The 17,508-nt window shown below is 32.0% G+C and overlaps 1 protein-coding gene across 5 annotated transcripts in view; it reads left to right on the top strand.

The window, feature by feature from the left end:
* LNPK (lunapark, ER junction formation factor) overlaps positions 1–17,508 on the top strand; it is a 78,875-nt gene that overhangs the window by 24,534 nt on the left and 36,833 nt on the right. For all 5 annotated transcript variants that reach the window (XR_013762663.1, XM_079132492.1, XM_079132494.1 and 2 more), the window contains exons 6-8: positions 5,077–5,117; positions 11,678–11,761; positions 11,845–11,896. Coding sequence is in view for 4 of the 5 variants with exons in the window: in XM_079132492.1 (XP_078988618.1) it covers positions 5,077–5,117; positions 11,678–11,761; positions 11,845–11,896 (177 nt within the window). In the remaining variant the exon portion in view is untranslated. The remainder of the gene's footprint in view (positions 1–5,076; positions 5,118–11,677; positions 11,762–11,844; positions 11,897–17,508) is intronic.

Here is a 17,508-nt window from a genome sequence, read left to right as displayed (position 1 = left end):
CATCATGATATTCCCAACTCACAGAAAAGCAATGCTCATAAAAATTAGAAAATTGAAAATGAAGTATCTCATTATAGTAGAATTTATTCATAAAAATAAAAAGTGAAAATGTGGTTCAACTAAAGTAAGTTTCTAATTGGCTTGTTTCTGAAGCATGGAGAGCCATTTACCATTGGTGAGTTATATTGGTTTGATTGCAGAAGAAATGTATTCTGAAAAAATCTACTTAAAACTAGTAGCCTTTTGGCAAGCACAGTTGCTTGGAGAATTGAGAAAATTGGGAACTGTGTGAATAGTCAATTAAAAAATGAGGCAAATGATTTCAAGTGGTCTTCCTTGGCTCTTTATGAGTTGGCAGATAATACTGATATAGATCACTTGTAATTTATTTGAGGAATCATCTCTGACCTTGAAGTGGCTTCTATAAAAGTTCTGTATAGACCAACTTCAAGTGAGAATATTTTCAAAGAAATTAAGAAGACAGTAATTCAATCTGAAGTGGAATTTGCTAAGATGTGTTACAACTATTGATGGTAAAAATATGTATGAAGCAGAAACAAGCTTAGCTGGACAAATTTTCCAAGACTCACAAAACTGAAAGGCATTTAAATTCTGTGTTTATTCATTGTCTTACTTTGCAGAACCTATTTGAATCAGTCATTGTGTTACAGTAGTTCATTTGTTAAAGATTTATCTTTGTTTAGATCAGAATGAAGGCTGAATAATTTGACTTGCCCTACCACACAGCAATTTGATAACAAAGCAGTAGTAATATTTTATTGTGAGATTTTGAACTTAGAGCTTACTAATTTTGGAATGAGATCTGTTTTTGGCTATTGTGTTTGAATAGTGAATGGCTTTGGAAATTAGCTTTTACTGCAGACTTGATAATGGTTCTTTTTTGTTGTTGTGATGGTGCTGGGAGCAAACATGGCTATGCACGTGTGGTTTGATCAAATTTTTTGCTGTTGTGACTAAAAGATCTGACCAGAACAATTATAGAGGAGGAAAAGTTTATTTGAAGGCTCATGGTTTCAGAGGTCTTAGTCTATAGAAGGCTGGCTCCATTCCTCAGGGCTGGAGGTGAGGCTGAACAGCATGGGAGAGTTCGGCATAATGATCAGGAAACAAAGAGGAACTCCACTGGCCAGATATAAATATATACCCCAAAGTCACTCCCCAATTCCCGCCTCCTCCAGACACACCCTAGTACTTCAGTTACCATTCGGTTAATCCCTGTCAGAGGATTAATTTCACTGATTGGGTTAAGACTCTTACAACCCAGTTGTTTCTCCTCAGAACCTTCTTGCCTGTGTCACACATAAGCTTTTGAGGAATACCTCATATCCAAACCATAACAGCATGTTAAGCAAGCATTTTGCAGAACTACAACCCCATCCCTGTTTATTTTGAGACTGAGTCTCCAAAGTTGCACAGGCTGACCTTGAGCTTGAATCCTCCTGCTTCAGCATCTCAAGTAGTTGGGTTTTCAGGCATGCCCTACCATGTCCAGGTTGATAATGGTTCTTAATAAATTCAACCTAAGATTGCAAGGCAAGAGAATGCATACATGCAAAACCTGTGCCGAGACAAGTCACTTCAAAAATAATAACATTGTAATGACAAAAAGTAACTTTTAAAAAAATGCTATGAAAAGTTAAGAAAAGAACCAGGTTTTCCATTCTTATACAGATTTGCAGCAGATGCATTTTCTGTGCATTATCTGGTGTTTTTCAGATCTCAGTGAAAGTGCAAAGGAAATTTCTATATTTATAAATCCATTTAATTGTCTGTCTGAGCTTCTACTAGTCTTTGATCGGAAGTCATTAATTTGCATTGTGATGACGTGCTGAAAGACAAATATTAAGTGTAATAGACTTTTATATATGTATTCTATATGATGAATATGCTCAATCAAGATCATATATTCCTGGAGTGATATCCATATTTGGCAGTACCTAGCTATGTGAAATTTTTAAAAATCAAATTTGTAAAATCTCATTATAGATCAGCATTACAGATCAACATATGTAATCAATTATGATGATAGAGAACACTGACTTTGAATCTCAATTAAGTGAATGGTTATTTCCCATGTCCCAAAATTCTATTCTTATATTGATCTATTTTACAAAAAATTGTTATATTTGAATATTGTTAAAATATTTGTGGATTTTTTTTTTTTGTTGTTGTTGTCTCTTTTGCTTTAAAAATACTCAAATTTGCCTTTTGGCCCATACGGCCTAAAATATATACTGTCTGAACATTTAAGGAAAAAGTTTGCTGACCCCTGAATTAAAGGATAGATACTTGTGTTGGTCTTATCTAACTAAAAATTGATGTTTTATTTAAAGATATTGGCAGATTTTTCCCCTTTAGTAATATCTGTTAGGACATGAATATATTTTGAAAGAATCATGTAGTAAAATCATCTTTTTATGTTTGTGTTTCTTTGAATTTGTATATACTTTGAATTATTTTGGTGTTTGCTCCCCAAAATTTTAGTGAAAGGATAATAATTTTATTTATGCATTTAATTAGAAATTAGGAACAATTACTTAGATCCCATTTGATAAAATGTTTAAATCAAGTCATAACTTTTCTTTCCATGTTTATATATGTTAAATATTTCTAGAGGAAAAATTAGAAAATTAATTTGTTTCTTAAAAATTTTTTTCATTTGTTCTTGTTAGATATACATAACAATGGAGTATTTTGACATATTATACATACATGGAGTCTAACTTATTTTAATTAGGATCCCATTCTTGTGGTTGTACATGATGTGGAATTTTACTGGTCGTGTGTTCATACATAGGAACATAGGAACATAGGAAAGTTGTGTCTGATTCACTTTACTATCTTTTCTGTTTCCATCTCCCCTCCCTTCCCTTCATTCCCCTTTGTCTAATCCAGTGAACTTCTCTTCTTTCCTCTCCCTTCCTTATTATGTGTTAGCAATCAAATATCAGAGAGAACATTCAGCCTTTGGTTTTTTGGGATTGGCTTACTTCAGTTAGCATGATAGTGTCCAGTTCCATCCCTTTACCTGTATGGCTGAGTAATATTCTGTTGTGTATATATACCACATTTTCTTTACTCATTCATCAGTTCTTTGGGTATAAACCGAGGAGTGGGATAGCTGGGTCAAATGGTAGTTCCATTCCAGGTTTCCTAAGGAATCTCCATACTGCTTTCCAGAGTGGTTGCACCAATTTGCAGTCCCACCAGCAACATATGAGTGAACTTTTCCCTCACATCCTCACCAACACTTATTTATTTATTTAAAAAGATTTTTAAATTGTCAATGGATCTTTTATTTTTATTTATTTATATGTGGTACTGAGTATTAAACCTGGGGCCTTACACATGCCAGGCAAGTGCTCTACCACTGAGCTACAACTCAAGCTCCACCAACATTTATTGTTACTTGTATTCTTGATAATTGATTGGAGTGAGATGGAATCTTCAGTGTAGCTTTAATTTCCATTTCTTTAATTGCTAGAGATGTTGAACCTTTTTCAACCATTTGTATTTCTTCTGTGAAGTGTCTGTTCAGTTCCTTTGCCCATTTATTGATTGGGTTATTTGTTTTTTTGGTGTTAAGTTTTTTGAGTTCTTTGTATATTAATGCTGTATCTGAGGTAGATTTTCTCCCATTGTAGACTATGTTCATATTCTTAATTGTTTCCTTTGCTGTGAAGAATCTTTTTAGTTTGATACTGTTCCATTTGTTGATTCTTGATTTTATTTCTTGTGCTTTAGGAGTCTTTTTGAGGAAGTTGGTTCCTAAGTGGACATGATGGAGAATTGGGCCTACTTTTTCTTCTAGTTGGTGCAGGGTTTTTGGTCTAATGCCTAGGTCTGTGATCCACTTTGGGTTGAGTTTTGTGCAGGGTAAGAGGGGTTAAGTTTCATTCTGCTACATATGAATTTCCAGCACCATTTGTTGAAGATGCTTTTCTCCATTGTGTTTATGGTGCCTTTGTGTCTAGTATGAGGTAACTATATATATGTGGGTATATCTCTGTGTCTTTTATTCTGTTCCATTGCTCTTTATGTCTGTTTTTGAGCCAATACCATGCTGTTTTAGTTACTATAGCTCTGTAGTATAATTTAATGTCTCATATTGTGATGCCTCTTGCATCACTTTGGAAAATTAATTTATAAAACAGACGCTTATAAGTATCTTTGAAATGATTCTTCCTGTTCCATCATGCCAACCTAAATAAGTAGGCATATCTTAAAATGTTTAATTTGGAGAAGTTGTTAGTATTCCTTTCAGTCCCTCTTCAGGTGTAGTAATAAAAATTTACAAAACTGGACTTTGTGTCACATGCCTGTAATCCTAGCTACTCAGGAGGCTACAACTGGAGGATTCAAATTCAAGGCCAGCCTGTGCAACTTATTGAAAGCCTGTCTTAAAAAAAGAAAAAGGGATTGTGGGTTGCTGGGGATATATCTCAGTAGTGGGCACTTGCGTAGCGTGTGTTAGACTCTGGGTTCAGTTCCCTTATCAGGGGGGATAAAAAGATTTACAAAAGTTTTTTTTATTAGTGCTTAGCATTTTGAAGTTTTACTAACTTATTGAAATCTGTTATGCACTTCTTTCCTCATAAACAAAATAGTTTATCAGTATAAAAAAGATTTGGCATTTTATAAATTAATGTGGGTGGAATATTGAAATAGAAATGATAGGAAGTGTATTTCAGAAAACATTTAAATATATATGTACATCTTGCCGCCACCCTCTAGTCCACCATCTTGAAACCCCTATATGTACATCTTTTTAAATTTTGAAAGGTGCTTCTTGTTACATAAAGTCTATTAATTTTTTTCATAAGTGGCTTGTAATTTATAATGTAGGCAAAAATATGAAATATGTATGGGTAAATTTTTGAAATATGAATGAAATATGTATGAGGTAATTTTTGTCTCTACACATTAGGTCCATATAGAGAAATCCTAAAACAGAAAAGTTTTCTTGATTACTTAACATATCATTTGGCATGGTTTTTTCTCATATCTAAGTATCTTAATATCTAATTTAACTTTGATTTAAATCTTTTTTTCTAGATGAAGCACTGGATGATTTAAAGTCCCAGAAGAAAAAAATAGTAAGTTAATTTTTATTTAAAATTAATTTATTTAAACTAATAAGTTAGAACTGGATAATTAATGTTTATATGTTGTAACTTAATGACTCTCCAAGGAACAAGTGTGCTTTTAGATAGCATTTTAATGATGAAGTTAAATTATGAATATTTTTTTCTAGTTAGATGGACTTTTGAGATTCTGAGAATCTGTGTCAGTTGGAAGCTGAGAAGTAAGTAAATAAATCATATTGAAGAACTAAATGAGGCAGAGAAGGTAAAGAGTTGGCTGTCCACATAGTTTATTACAACCCAAAATGAACTAAATAGCTACATATGTCAGTTCTTCAATTTTCTTAACACCATAAGATCAAGAGAGAGGAATGAAGATTGGTCATAAGAAACACATTCAACATGAAGTCTAAAATAAGGAGGAAGAAAAAAATAAATTTTTTTCTTTAGCATTTTCTACTTTCTCATAGCAGTACTGATCACAAGGAAATCTATTGTAGGCAGTTAAATGCCTCCTTTGGATGGTTTACAAAGAAGACCAAGAGTAAGAGGAAGGGCTGTATGTATTTAGAAATTGATTTAGAATAGTCACTAATAATGAATTGTTCTTGGTATTTGACTTGGTGATTTCACCTGCTTTTTTAAATGTTATTTTTGAATTATGTAAGTGATAATTGATGATAGTATTATGTCATGTGGAAGCTTATTTAATCAAATTTAATTGGGTATAAATACATTGTTGTATGTAACAAGTTGTGTTAACTAGCTTTCCATCATTATGAAAAAATACCTGAAATAACCAACTTACAAGGAGGAAAGTTTTATTTTGGCTTATGGTTTCAGAGGTTATAGTCCATGGTCACTTGACTCTGTTGGTTTGGGCCTCTGGTGGCACAGAATGTAATGGTGGGAATACATCATGGTGGAGGTCTGTTTACCTCATTGTGGCCCGGAAGCAAAGAGAATGAGACGAAGGGACTGGAGTTCTAATATCGCCTTTACAGGCATGCCACCAGTGACCTAACTTCCTTCTAGTTGGCCCTTTCTCCTAGAGGTGCCACTACTTCCCAGTAGCGTCACAGACTTAGTGGTCACCAACTCTTAACACGTGAGCATTGGGGATACACTCCAGATCCAAACAAGTAATCATTTTGTATGAAACAAAAATTATGAAGGTTAACTTTAGCATTAAAAATTATGAATTGGTAATAAAAGACACTAGTTGAGAATATTAAACAATTGAAAAGTAAAGGAATTTCAATACTGAAAGGATTCCTTATGTTTATCTAATTCTTTTTAATGTTTTGTGAGCTATTTATCACAATTGCATTGACAGTTTTGGTGGTCCTACTTTAAATTATAGAAGTATGTATTAACAAATTAAATTTTATCATAGTTATGTATGTATGTATCGGTCACACATAGAATACAATATTCTCTGAAGTTTCAGCCATTCGCTCGGAGTTTTGGAACATATCCCTTGTGGTAAAGGGGGAACTACTCTAGAAAAAAACAAGGAGAATGAAAAAAAAAAAAGAGAGAGAGAGAGAGAGAATGTCTTAGTGATGAAAAACAACCCAATGTCACTAGTATCCCATGACCAGAAAACACAATTTTGAAGAACATGTGATTGACAGAAATCTCTTAAGAGTAACAGAGCTGACTTATAGGATTCTGTGAAAGGGCAAGCCAAAGCCAAGCTATTTACTACTTCTTTAATAGCCCTTGAAGGAATCATGGCATAATAGATAACTTGTAAGTCCGGCAATAGTTGGGAAATTCAGGGTTCAGTACCTCTGTATATTTACATGATTCTAGAAGCATCAGCATTACAGAATAGTTCAGTATGACATTTATCTTGCACTATGACTAAAAAATAGGTTGGCTCTAACTCACTGTATTAATAAGAGAACATAATTTGCATTGACTTACTTGACTGTTGGTTATAATACTGTTGCTATTGGGAGCTAATCCCTGGTCTTACTGCTGAAACCCTTAACAGAGATACTTTGTTGGTGTAGCTTTCGTTATACTTTAGAACAATAGTTGTTCAGGTTGAATTAGCAAACTAGTGATCATGCTAGCAGTAAGAAGCAAAAGAAGGACATTGTTTTTCAGCAAAAGATTTTATTGATGTTTGGTTTTAAATATTATACTTTTGGTTTTAAAAATACTTCTATTGTAAGAAATACCTGCAGGAAATATAACATCAGTCTAAAATTATTGAAGTCCCAATCCTTCTTTTTCATTAATTAAATTAATACAAATTTACATTGTTACTTGGTACTTTATTAAGGTGATTTCCTAAGGAATGCACTTTTTTTGTATTTTTTTTAGTTGTCAATGGACCTTTATTTTATTTATTTATATGTAGTGCTGAGAATTGAACCCAGTTCTTCACACATGCTAGGCAAGCACTCTACCACTGAGCTACAACTCCAGCTCTAGGAATGCATCTTTTTAATCTGAGTAGATATATGATAAAATTAGAAATTTATGAAAGTGTAATTTGTGATGATGAATATGAATTATCAGTTGATTAAAAAGTTAAATTACTTAGAAAAGTGAGTAGTATTTTAATATCTTAAATTTTAAGAACTTAATGTTATTATTTACTAATGAAAATAAGGCTAGGAATTAATCTTGAGTTATTTTAAAAGTTCCCAAGTCTGGGTATGTACATTTTTGCTACTCCCCTATTTGGTGGTCCTTTAAAACTTTTTTGTATTTTTCCTTTTGAATCACTAAGTAATCTGTGGAATATATAATCCTTCTGTATCCATGATTATTCCTTCAAAAGAGTCTAAAGTCAAGATCCATTAGTGCATGAATCAGAATTAACCTCTTTAAGTGACTTCATCAGTGTTCTGTGCTTTTTCTAGAATAGTGTTTCTATGTGATAATTCCTCTCTGGCATTTGTCAGGAAATTTATGTTGTGAATTTGAGAAAAATCGGTTGAGAAATGTGGGGAAAAATGCTGTAGTTATAATTCTCTGAGAATTTAAGTTTTATCAAGTAAATACAGATGTTACATGTTCAAAGGAATCTGCAAATGTCATTTAAAAGCAAGAACAAAAAATGTTGTAGGCTAATGTTAAAATTTCTGGGTGTAGAACAGGAGCATGTCAAAGGAAGTAGCATAATTTAGTAGTTATTCTGGCTTTTGTGGCCATATTGTAACATGCTTTTATGACCCTTTCTCTTCTTAATGAAGAGTCATTCTTGCAAATAATTCTTAATAAGTTTATAAACATAGTAAAATTTAAGTAAATCTTATGAATGATATTCCATGAAATAAGTTTGGAAGCAAAAAGAAATTCATAAATTGGTGGTTTCAACCCGTGATTATGTGTAGGTCTGTTAACCTCACTAGACCTTGTTTCAGATATTAAGTTTTGTATTATTCAATAATATTTGCTGGTGTTTTGAGTGTTCATTGTAGACTACAAATTAACAGAAGAGAATACGAAGAGAAAAGAATGTGGAATACTCATGACATTAGAAAGTGATATAAAATCTGAATTAGTAAAAACATCAGTTTCTACAGCAAATCAAAATCAGAGTAAGCAGATGCTATTTTTATCATTATAATGAGTTTATATGATATAACGTGTTCCCTGATACTCAGAGTTGAAGATGCTTTTGGATGCACTCTTAATTTGACCAATGTAAAGTGAAAGATATCTGGCATATTTGTCATGAATCAAAGATTTAGAATATTGGATAGGGCAATTAACACTTTGTGTGTTTTAAAATTTCAAGAGTTCTAATGTCAAGAACTAGATATCCTAGTTGCAGAATTATCTTTCAAGATTTACATTTTTTTTTTTTGATACCAGGGATTGAACTCAGGGTTGCTTAACTAATGAACTACATCCCCTGCCTGTTTTTATATTTTATTTTGAGTCTGGCTTTTACTGAGTTGCTTAGGGCCTTGCTAAGTTGCTGGGGCTGACTGTGAACTATCCTCCTGCCTCAGCTTCCTGAGCTGCTGGTATTACAGATGTGTGCCACCATGCCCAACCTTAGAAAAGTTTTTGACATTTATTTTGTGTTAGTATTCCTTTCTTTTAATGTTTTCTATGATGATGTGACTATATCAGGTATAAGTAATTTTTTTGTGTTATTGAAATATATAATCTTGTCCTAATAATGATGATTCATAATAATCTACAATGCATTTGTTCTGTCTTTTAAAATAAAAAAATCCATGAAACTTTAAGTATAATTGTATCAAAGAAAAAGGATTTACTCTTTGTTATCCCATTCATTATGTTTAAAGTAAAATAATATGAAAAGTACAGAATAACTCATGATTAAAGAAATTTCTATGAATTCCAATTTCTAATTCCCAAATCCTTGGATTAATATGTTGGGTACTTAGAAACAGTGTTTCAGATCCATTCTGAATAACTGATGTTTCACTGAAAATTATGTCAGTGTTTTATACACTGTTACAGACTCTTTCTGTTACCTTATTTAAATTGTATGACAGTGCCATGAAGAGAGTATAAGTATATCTGTTATACAAAAGGAGAAACAGACTCACCAACTTGCTCACAATCTAAGAAAGAACAGAAATGTGCTTTGAATCCAAATCCTGTTTTACAAGGAGGGAGGGTGCTGGGGATTGAAGCCACTGAACTACATCTCTAGCCCATGATCTAGATGGTTCTGACTTCTAAATTTCAAGTTCATATTCTTTTCACTGATCAGCGTCTTTGTATTTAAAAATCTTAAAAACTTAAAATATGGTGTGTGTGAATTAAAGTATTATACGTTTTTGTAGGAAGTAAAATGCAAAAGAATGAATTTTTACCTTTTAATACTTTTAAAAATGATTTAATATAAATAACACACACACACACACACACACACACAGATACTCATTGAGTAATCCACCAAAAATTGCAGCCATTTGTTGAAATAGCATTTGGTCTTGAATTTTGTATGTAAATTTAAATACCACAGTTGTATCTAATTTTCTTTTTAAATCTAATAGTAGTCTTAGTCTGGAGTTGTGCCGCCAAAATCAGTAGCCATTTGCTACATGTGACTATTTAAATTTATGTTATTTAAAATGAAATAAAACTACAAATTCAGTTCCTTGGTCACACGAGCAACATTTTAAGTGCTCATTTATCATATATAGCTTAGTGGCTTCTATTATGCCAATACATCATTCCATAAATCTCTACTGCATAGCACTAGTCTAAAACATCAGGAATTTAGTTCTTTTATATTCCATGTAGATTATGTTGATTTTGGGATATATTTTATGATACCATCTCTCTACTTCCATTCCTAGTTTCTTCCCAACTCTAAAGTGAAATTACAAACATTTCTTTTACGTGAGAAAATTCAATTTGCTTATCTTGAATTTATCATAGTTTTCAAGTAATTAGGAAAATATTTTAGTTTCACTAAACAGGTTAATAAATCATTCATGTAAGTATTTAGCTTTTTAAATGTTGAATTGAGTGTTTAATGAGAAATCTATTAACAGCTATTGTGGCAGCCTATTTTTAACTGTGTTTTAACTGTCTCGGTTGCATTTTAAAATAAGCGTCCTTTTGAATGAATATGACGTTTTATGATTCTCAGTGGTTAACAGTGGTCCCTGAGAAGGAAAAGGTCCTGTTCTAATTGTTCCACAAGAATTTTATCTTACACATTGGGTATTTGACATAACTATGTATGTCTTGTACTAAAGATCAGCTTTTTTCTGATGTTGGGCTAAAATGATACTTTACTAGTGAGTACTTTTAAAATTAAACCATTCATTAAGATATAAAGAACTGGAATGCATTGTATATAACATTCTATAACAATGAAGTTATTTCAGTTATAGATCATGTGGTGAACATGGAATTCAGTACAGTTTTTACTTAAATTGTGTTCAATTTTTTCCTCTAATGTTTGAATCTTAAAAAAAAAAAAGCAGGGGAATGGGGGCGGGTTTTAGCTTTTAAAGTCATTTGAGTAAATTCCATGGCTGTTCTCCCAGTTAGTAAGTTTTCACTGCATTTGCAGCAAGTTAATTGCTTCTGCTAATAAATAATCTAAAATCGATGCTGACAGCAGTTAATTGGCACAGAGATTTTATTTTGTAAAGCTCTTGGCTAACGACCTTCTTTAAATTAATAGCATTAAGTGCTTTGAGGAAATAAATCTGAGGAATTGCCTGTCATTTGCTTGTCATGTCTAATAACTTCCAATAATGATGGCTGATAGATTTTTGCACATTCCATTATTGAAGTTGGTGCATGTAATTATTCTCCTCATTATATGTAAACAATTAGCAATATTTGGTATTTCCTTGCAGTAAAGCTGTTAAATACAAGTAACATATTAGAGATTAGAAGCCATTTTAAAATCTAGATTTTAATTATTTTCGGGAAGTCTTTAATTCTGTCTGGATATATTATGTGCTGGGTGTAAGTAAAAATAGAGTAGGGGTTTAGCTCCTTCATTTTAAGACTAGTACTTGAATTTTTTTGAATAGAACTTTTAAAAAATCGTACTGGGTGTGTTTTAAAATGTGACAATTTATGGAAAATTTTGTTTGTAGCTTGAAGAAGTCATGGAAAAAGAAACTTACAAGACAGCTAAATTAATTCTCGAAAGGTTTGACCCAGATTCAAAGAAAGCAAAGGTAAGACTGTGATATCATTAATATTTTACTATAAATTATACATTATGATAGATGTACTATAATAACATTATTATAATTGATAGGAGTTTGAGCCGCCATCTGCTGGAGCAGCTGTAACTGCAAGACCTGGACAAGGTAAATAGCTTTGTAGAAACTGCTGCTGCTGTTGGAAAGATCCCTGTTTACCCAAGTGAGTTCACAAGTGTGTTGGTGGTGTGTAAAAACTCATGTAGAATGCTTTTATGTTAATTTACACTTTGTAATTTGAGATACGACTTAGGACAGAGGGCAATCATTTTATTTCATTTTGATTTTTGTGGGAATATGTTGGTAAGTTAGGATTTTGAATATCTGTTGAAATTAAAATATATAATTGATTTTAACCTTTTGAAATTTAATAATTTCGTCAACTATTTGTAAGATTTCTCCCTTTTCAGATAATACTCTCTTGAAATGTGTTATGAAAACCCTAACAATTTAATTCTTTAATTAATTGATAAATTATTTTTGTGGTACTGGGAAGTGAACCCAGGACCTGGCATATGGTAGGCAAATGCTCTACCACTGAACTACACCCCTAGCACTATTATTTATTTTTGAAGAATATAATGAGGATCTTGTCAAATTTGGAATTTCTTCTAAGATAGCCCTTTTATTTAGAAAAAGAAAATAATTTACAAATGGAAAAAGAAAAGTTATATTCTACATAATGTGGCTCTTCCTTTTTGAGGTTTTATTACCATGGTATTAGTCATTACTATTACCTTAGTAAGTGTTTTATAATATTTTAGAAGTCATTTTAAGTGGTTCCATAAAATATTTCTAAGACTGGTATGTGAAAAGATATTTTTGAGTTTTTATCGGTTTTCATCTTTGTTCTTTTTTCAAGAATCTATTCAGTAGAGTTTGTAAGGCTTTTGTTGCAATGTAAGAATATATTACTTTAAAATATTTAACTGCCATTCTTATTTTTAATAAGAATTTTAATAAAAATTTAGTTACAATTCATTAGCATTGTACCCATTTGTAATGTTATAATGGCATTTAGAACTTTGAAAAGTAAATCTCTTTATAAATATCCACAAGACCATGGTTATTAGATAAGCCATAGTTTTAGGGTTTCTAATTGACATGAATATGTGGAAAGAATTCTACCCTCCCTTTCCATCTTCCATAAGTAGGATTTTGTTTTATACAAATATTAGCCTGTTTTCTTTTTTATTTTAGACTCTCTTTTGACAAAAAATTGACATGTAATTAAAATAAATTATGTGTATACTTGCAGTGAAATTACTACTTTCATACTTTAAATTTTTCTACAATTTATACTTTCAAGAAATTTTCAAAACCTGGCCTACAGACCAGGTTTCCATAACTTCTGAGGAATTTTTGTATATCTAGTTTTAATTTTTCAAAAATATTTTTTGATTGAATTCCTAGAAGCAGAGAATTGTTTCCAAGGGTGGGAAAGGAATGGGGGAGATGGGGAGAAAGGTTCAAAGGATAGAACTATAATTTCAGGTGAATATAATTTAGAGCTTTAATGTATAGCACAGTGACTATAGTTAGCAATACTGTATTGTATACTTGAAATTTCCAAGGAGAGTATATCTTAAGTGTTCTAATTACACACAGGGAAAAAGATAACTGTGAGATAATGAACATGTTAATTAACTTGACTATAGTAATGATTTCACAATATGTAAAATATACTTTGAGTAAATAAAAGTAACCTTGATGAACGTGTTTTGAAAATATGATATTTGCAGAAACCTACTGATACTTTGTTTAAAAGTCTGTTAATATTAAAAAAGAATAGAATTATGACTTCCTTTACTAACATTTTGTAAGTATTTATTAGTATTTAGGCACCTAAGTTATTTCAAGAATCTAAATTCATCTTTCCGTAGAAACTTTTGAAACCCAAATACATGTTTTCCTTTTGATGTCCTATTGTAATTATGGAAAAATCATTGCTGGTCTGACTGGTTTGGAGTCCTGTGGCACTGTTGGCTTTTAGATATTCTTTTAGGGAGAATTAATATTAGTTATAATATGGATGAATTATTCATTGAAAATTCAATTAACTCATATGTGTAGACAGCCAGGGGAATATAGAGATGAATATAACATGTTTCTTGACCTTAAGAAGGTTATGATCTTTTTTTTTTTTTTTAATATTTCTTCTGTGGTGTATTATTCTAGTGTCCTTCACTCTTCCAGGGGTATAGTAATAAATTGCTGTTTTGAATTTTTTCTTAGCTTTTAAAAATTTCTAAATTTGGGGTTGTAGGTCAGTGGTAGAATGCTTACCTAGCACGTGTGAACACTGAGTTTGATCCTCAGCACCACGTTATTAAAAAAAAAAAAATTTTTTTTAAAATTTTATCACAATTCCATTCTTTTAAAGAATTACACCTAAGTTTTATTGTTTAATAGCTTTTAATTTCCTTTTGTTTTTATAGGTGACTTAGTCATTGATTTTATGTTGAAGTCTGGGTTTCTGTGAGTTTAAAGTGAAGTTTGTCTTTGCTGAATTGTGCATTCTCTAATTTTTAAAAAAAATTTTAGTCCATTTTTGAACTTAACAAAGTGGAAAAAAGTACTAAAAAGATGTATATATGTACACATGTAGACCTTGAAAAGCTCTGCTTTTCAAAACGAATCTAATAGTGGTATCCTTATTTTACTAGCTCTTTTGCATGATTATTGAACCAGAACTGATTCATGTGTAGTAGGCATCTTTTGTTTATTTTTTATCACTGACTTGTTAATGATATATACTATGCTTAGATTGATTATAAAATCTGAGACTAGTATTCTTTGATTTGCTTAGGTTTTATACATTAAAAGGAATATCATGTTTACTGGACAACAACCCATTTCTTCCAACCCCCATCCTTTAAGTAGATTTTATAATTTTTAGATTTACAGACAAATTACAAAGATAGTGCCAAATTCCTATTTATTTTTATTCCAAGTTTTCCCATTGACATCTTATATCATGGTGGTATATTTGTAGCAGTGTGATATATTATTGTTAACTAAATCCATAGCTTATTCAGATTTCCTTAGTTTTACCTAATATCCATCTCTGTTCCAGGATTCTATCTACATACAACATTATATTTAGTTGTACTGCTCAGACCTCTTTTGGATATGGCTGTATGAACACATATTAAATAGAATTATTTGCTGCTTAGATGCTTCATATTTATTCTAGTTCTGCAAAAATAGTAGACTAAAAGATGGAAAGATTTTATGTCTCATTAGATTAAGAAGTAATAAAGTTTGTATTTAAATGAAAAATGAAATTTGCCACAGTGTAAATTCCTGAGTAGCTTCCATAGAATAAATATAGATATTTGGGGATGATGAAAATTTATTAATTTCTTTTCAAGGTTTCAGTTGAATATAGGACTAAACTTGATTTTTATGTACTAATTTTCTAAAATTTTGATTTTTTTTTTAGTTTTACAGATTGCATTTTGATTCATTGTACACAAATGGGGTACATCATTTCATTTCTGTGGTTGTGCATGATGTAGATTCATACCATTCATGTAATTATACATGTACATAGGGTAATGATGTCTGTCTCATTCCACCATTTTTCATACCCCCTTCCCTCTCATTGCTCTCTATGTAATCTAAAGTTCCTCTTCTCTTCTCTCACCCCCTTTTGATTTATCATTTTTTCCCAATAAATGTTTCCCAAGTGTCTGCTATCTGCCAGAGGACCTGGGGATACATTAGTGAACTATTCTTTATCATCTCAATTTGATTCCCTTCCAAAAAGTGCTCCTCTTGTAGTTTCTAAAAATCCATCTTTCTAGTTACTTAGGCCAAAGTCCTTTAGGTCTGTGGCTCCTTCTCAGATTATGTCCAGTCCATCTCAAAATCTTTTGGGTTCTACTTTCCACATATATGTAGAATCTGACTTTTTAATCTACTTTAAACTGGCATTAGGGGGATTAAAATAAGTTTTGAAATAAGAAAATTTGATTTTTTAAAAGAAAATATGTTGTGTTACTAACCACGATCCAAGCTATCTTCAGTGCTTCCTACGTTACTCCAATAGCTTCCTAGTCTTACTGCCTCCACCTTTGCTCTCTTTGGAGCTTCTTCTCAAACATTAAATTTCCTTTAAGACATATATTAGATCATGTCAATCCTCTGCTCAGAACAAAACACTTCCAAAGTTAAATGCTATTGATAATGTAGAGGCCCTTGGTGACTTTAGAATAGGCAGTTTAGTGCAGTAATAGGAACAAAAAACTGATTAGAAAGGATGGGAGTAGAAAAGTTCAAGACAGTGAGAAGAAATGAGTTCTTTGAGTGAAAGGGAGTGAAGAAATGGGTGACTAGAGAGGGATGCATTTTGTGTGCATGGGTGAGCATACTGTGTGAAAGAATTAATAGCATATTTATGTGCTACCAGGAATGGCCCAGAACATATGAAATAATCTGTGACATAAGAGGGAATGGGGACAGTTAATTGAGACCTCTCCATGAGTAGGTGAAAGGAAGTGTGATCTAGTTTACAAATAGAGAAGTTAGATTTTAATAGGAATGTGGCAGTTATTCTTGAGTAATAAGGGCAGACTGAGAAGATGGGCAGCTATGGTTAGGTAGAGGGAATTGTTTTCAGAGTGTATCTGATTTCTTAGGAAAGTTGAGGTTGCGGGTGATGTAGTTTGGGAGCTTGGAGAAACAGTATGAAATAGTTCTCTAGGAAAGTGAGAGACTAATTGGATTTGAGAGATGTAGGAATGCCAGAGTGCCCTAAAGACTGCTTCAAATCAGTGGTCATGAATTTAAAGCATGACTGTGTGTGTTTTTTATGTTCTTTTTATGGGTGCAGGCATGGTGTAGGCAGGCGGTTGGTTTTAACCAGGGTTGAGATTTTGACTAATGAATTAGATAAAGTGATAAAGTGGCAGGGCAGGGAGGAGAAGTTCTATGCAAAGTAGTGATTATAACAGTGAATTATGGAATCCAAAAAGATCATGAGGGAAGGAAGGAAATGAGAGGGGGAGGATGAACAATTAAAAGGTGTTCATAATATTAATATAGGAACCTGAAAACTGCATCTGCAAATGTGGGCCAAAGTTGTTTGTGGGTTTTTTTTTCCCCTCCCAATGGCTCTTAAGCTTAAAAATGCTATTTTTAAGCATTCTTAAAAATAGCAAAGAAGCAAATGCCATAGTTAGACCTTTTATGGTCTGGAAAGCCTAAAATCCTAAAACCTTCACCCCTTAGGCCTTTTTATAATAAGTTTGCTGAACCCTTAATAATGCATAACTAATGAAAACAGATCCTTTTGGAAATGTAGAAAGTAAGCTGGAAAGACAAGAGTGGTTTGAGAATGGAATACTTAAGATATGAATAGTTATTGTTAGTGCCAAGGTTCTAGGACTAATAGGAACAGAGGAATGAATGGAGGAGGAGAATGGTCAGATTATTGGAGTTTGCCATTGCAAGCTAAAAATGAATACTTAACAGACCATCTTTCATGGTCAAAAAAGGAAGCCATTCTCTTCTCTTTATATGTAGCCTGTACCTTTAATAAATGAAATTAGCAGAAGTCATTTGTATTCTGCCATAGCTGTATCTGAAGTCAATTAGTTTAGTATTATAGAAAAATTTAATGATTTTGGCAAATGGATTACAACTTCTTATATAAATAGGTGTTTAAACTTTATTCACCTGTGTTCCATAGCTATATGGAAAGTTAAAGAAGAAAT

Source organism: Sciurus vulgaris (assembly GCF_902686455.1).
Source record: "Sciurus vulgaris genome assembly, chromosome: 3".
NCBI classification, from domain to species: domain Eukaryota; kingdom Metazoa; phylum Chordata; class Mammalia; order Rodentia; family Sciuridae; genus Sciurus; species Sciurus vulgaris.
This window is presented reverse-complemented; position numbering and strand designations above follow the sequence as displayed.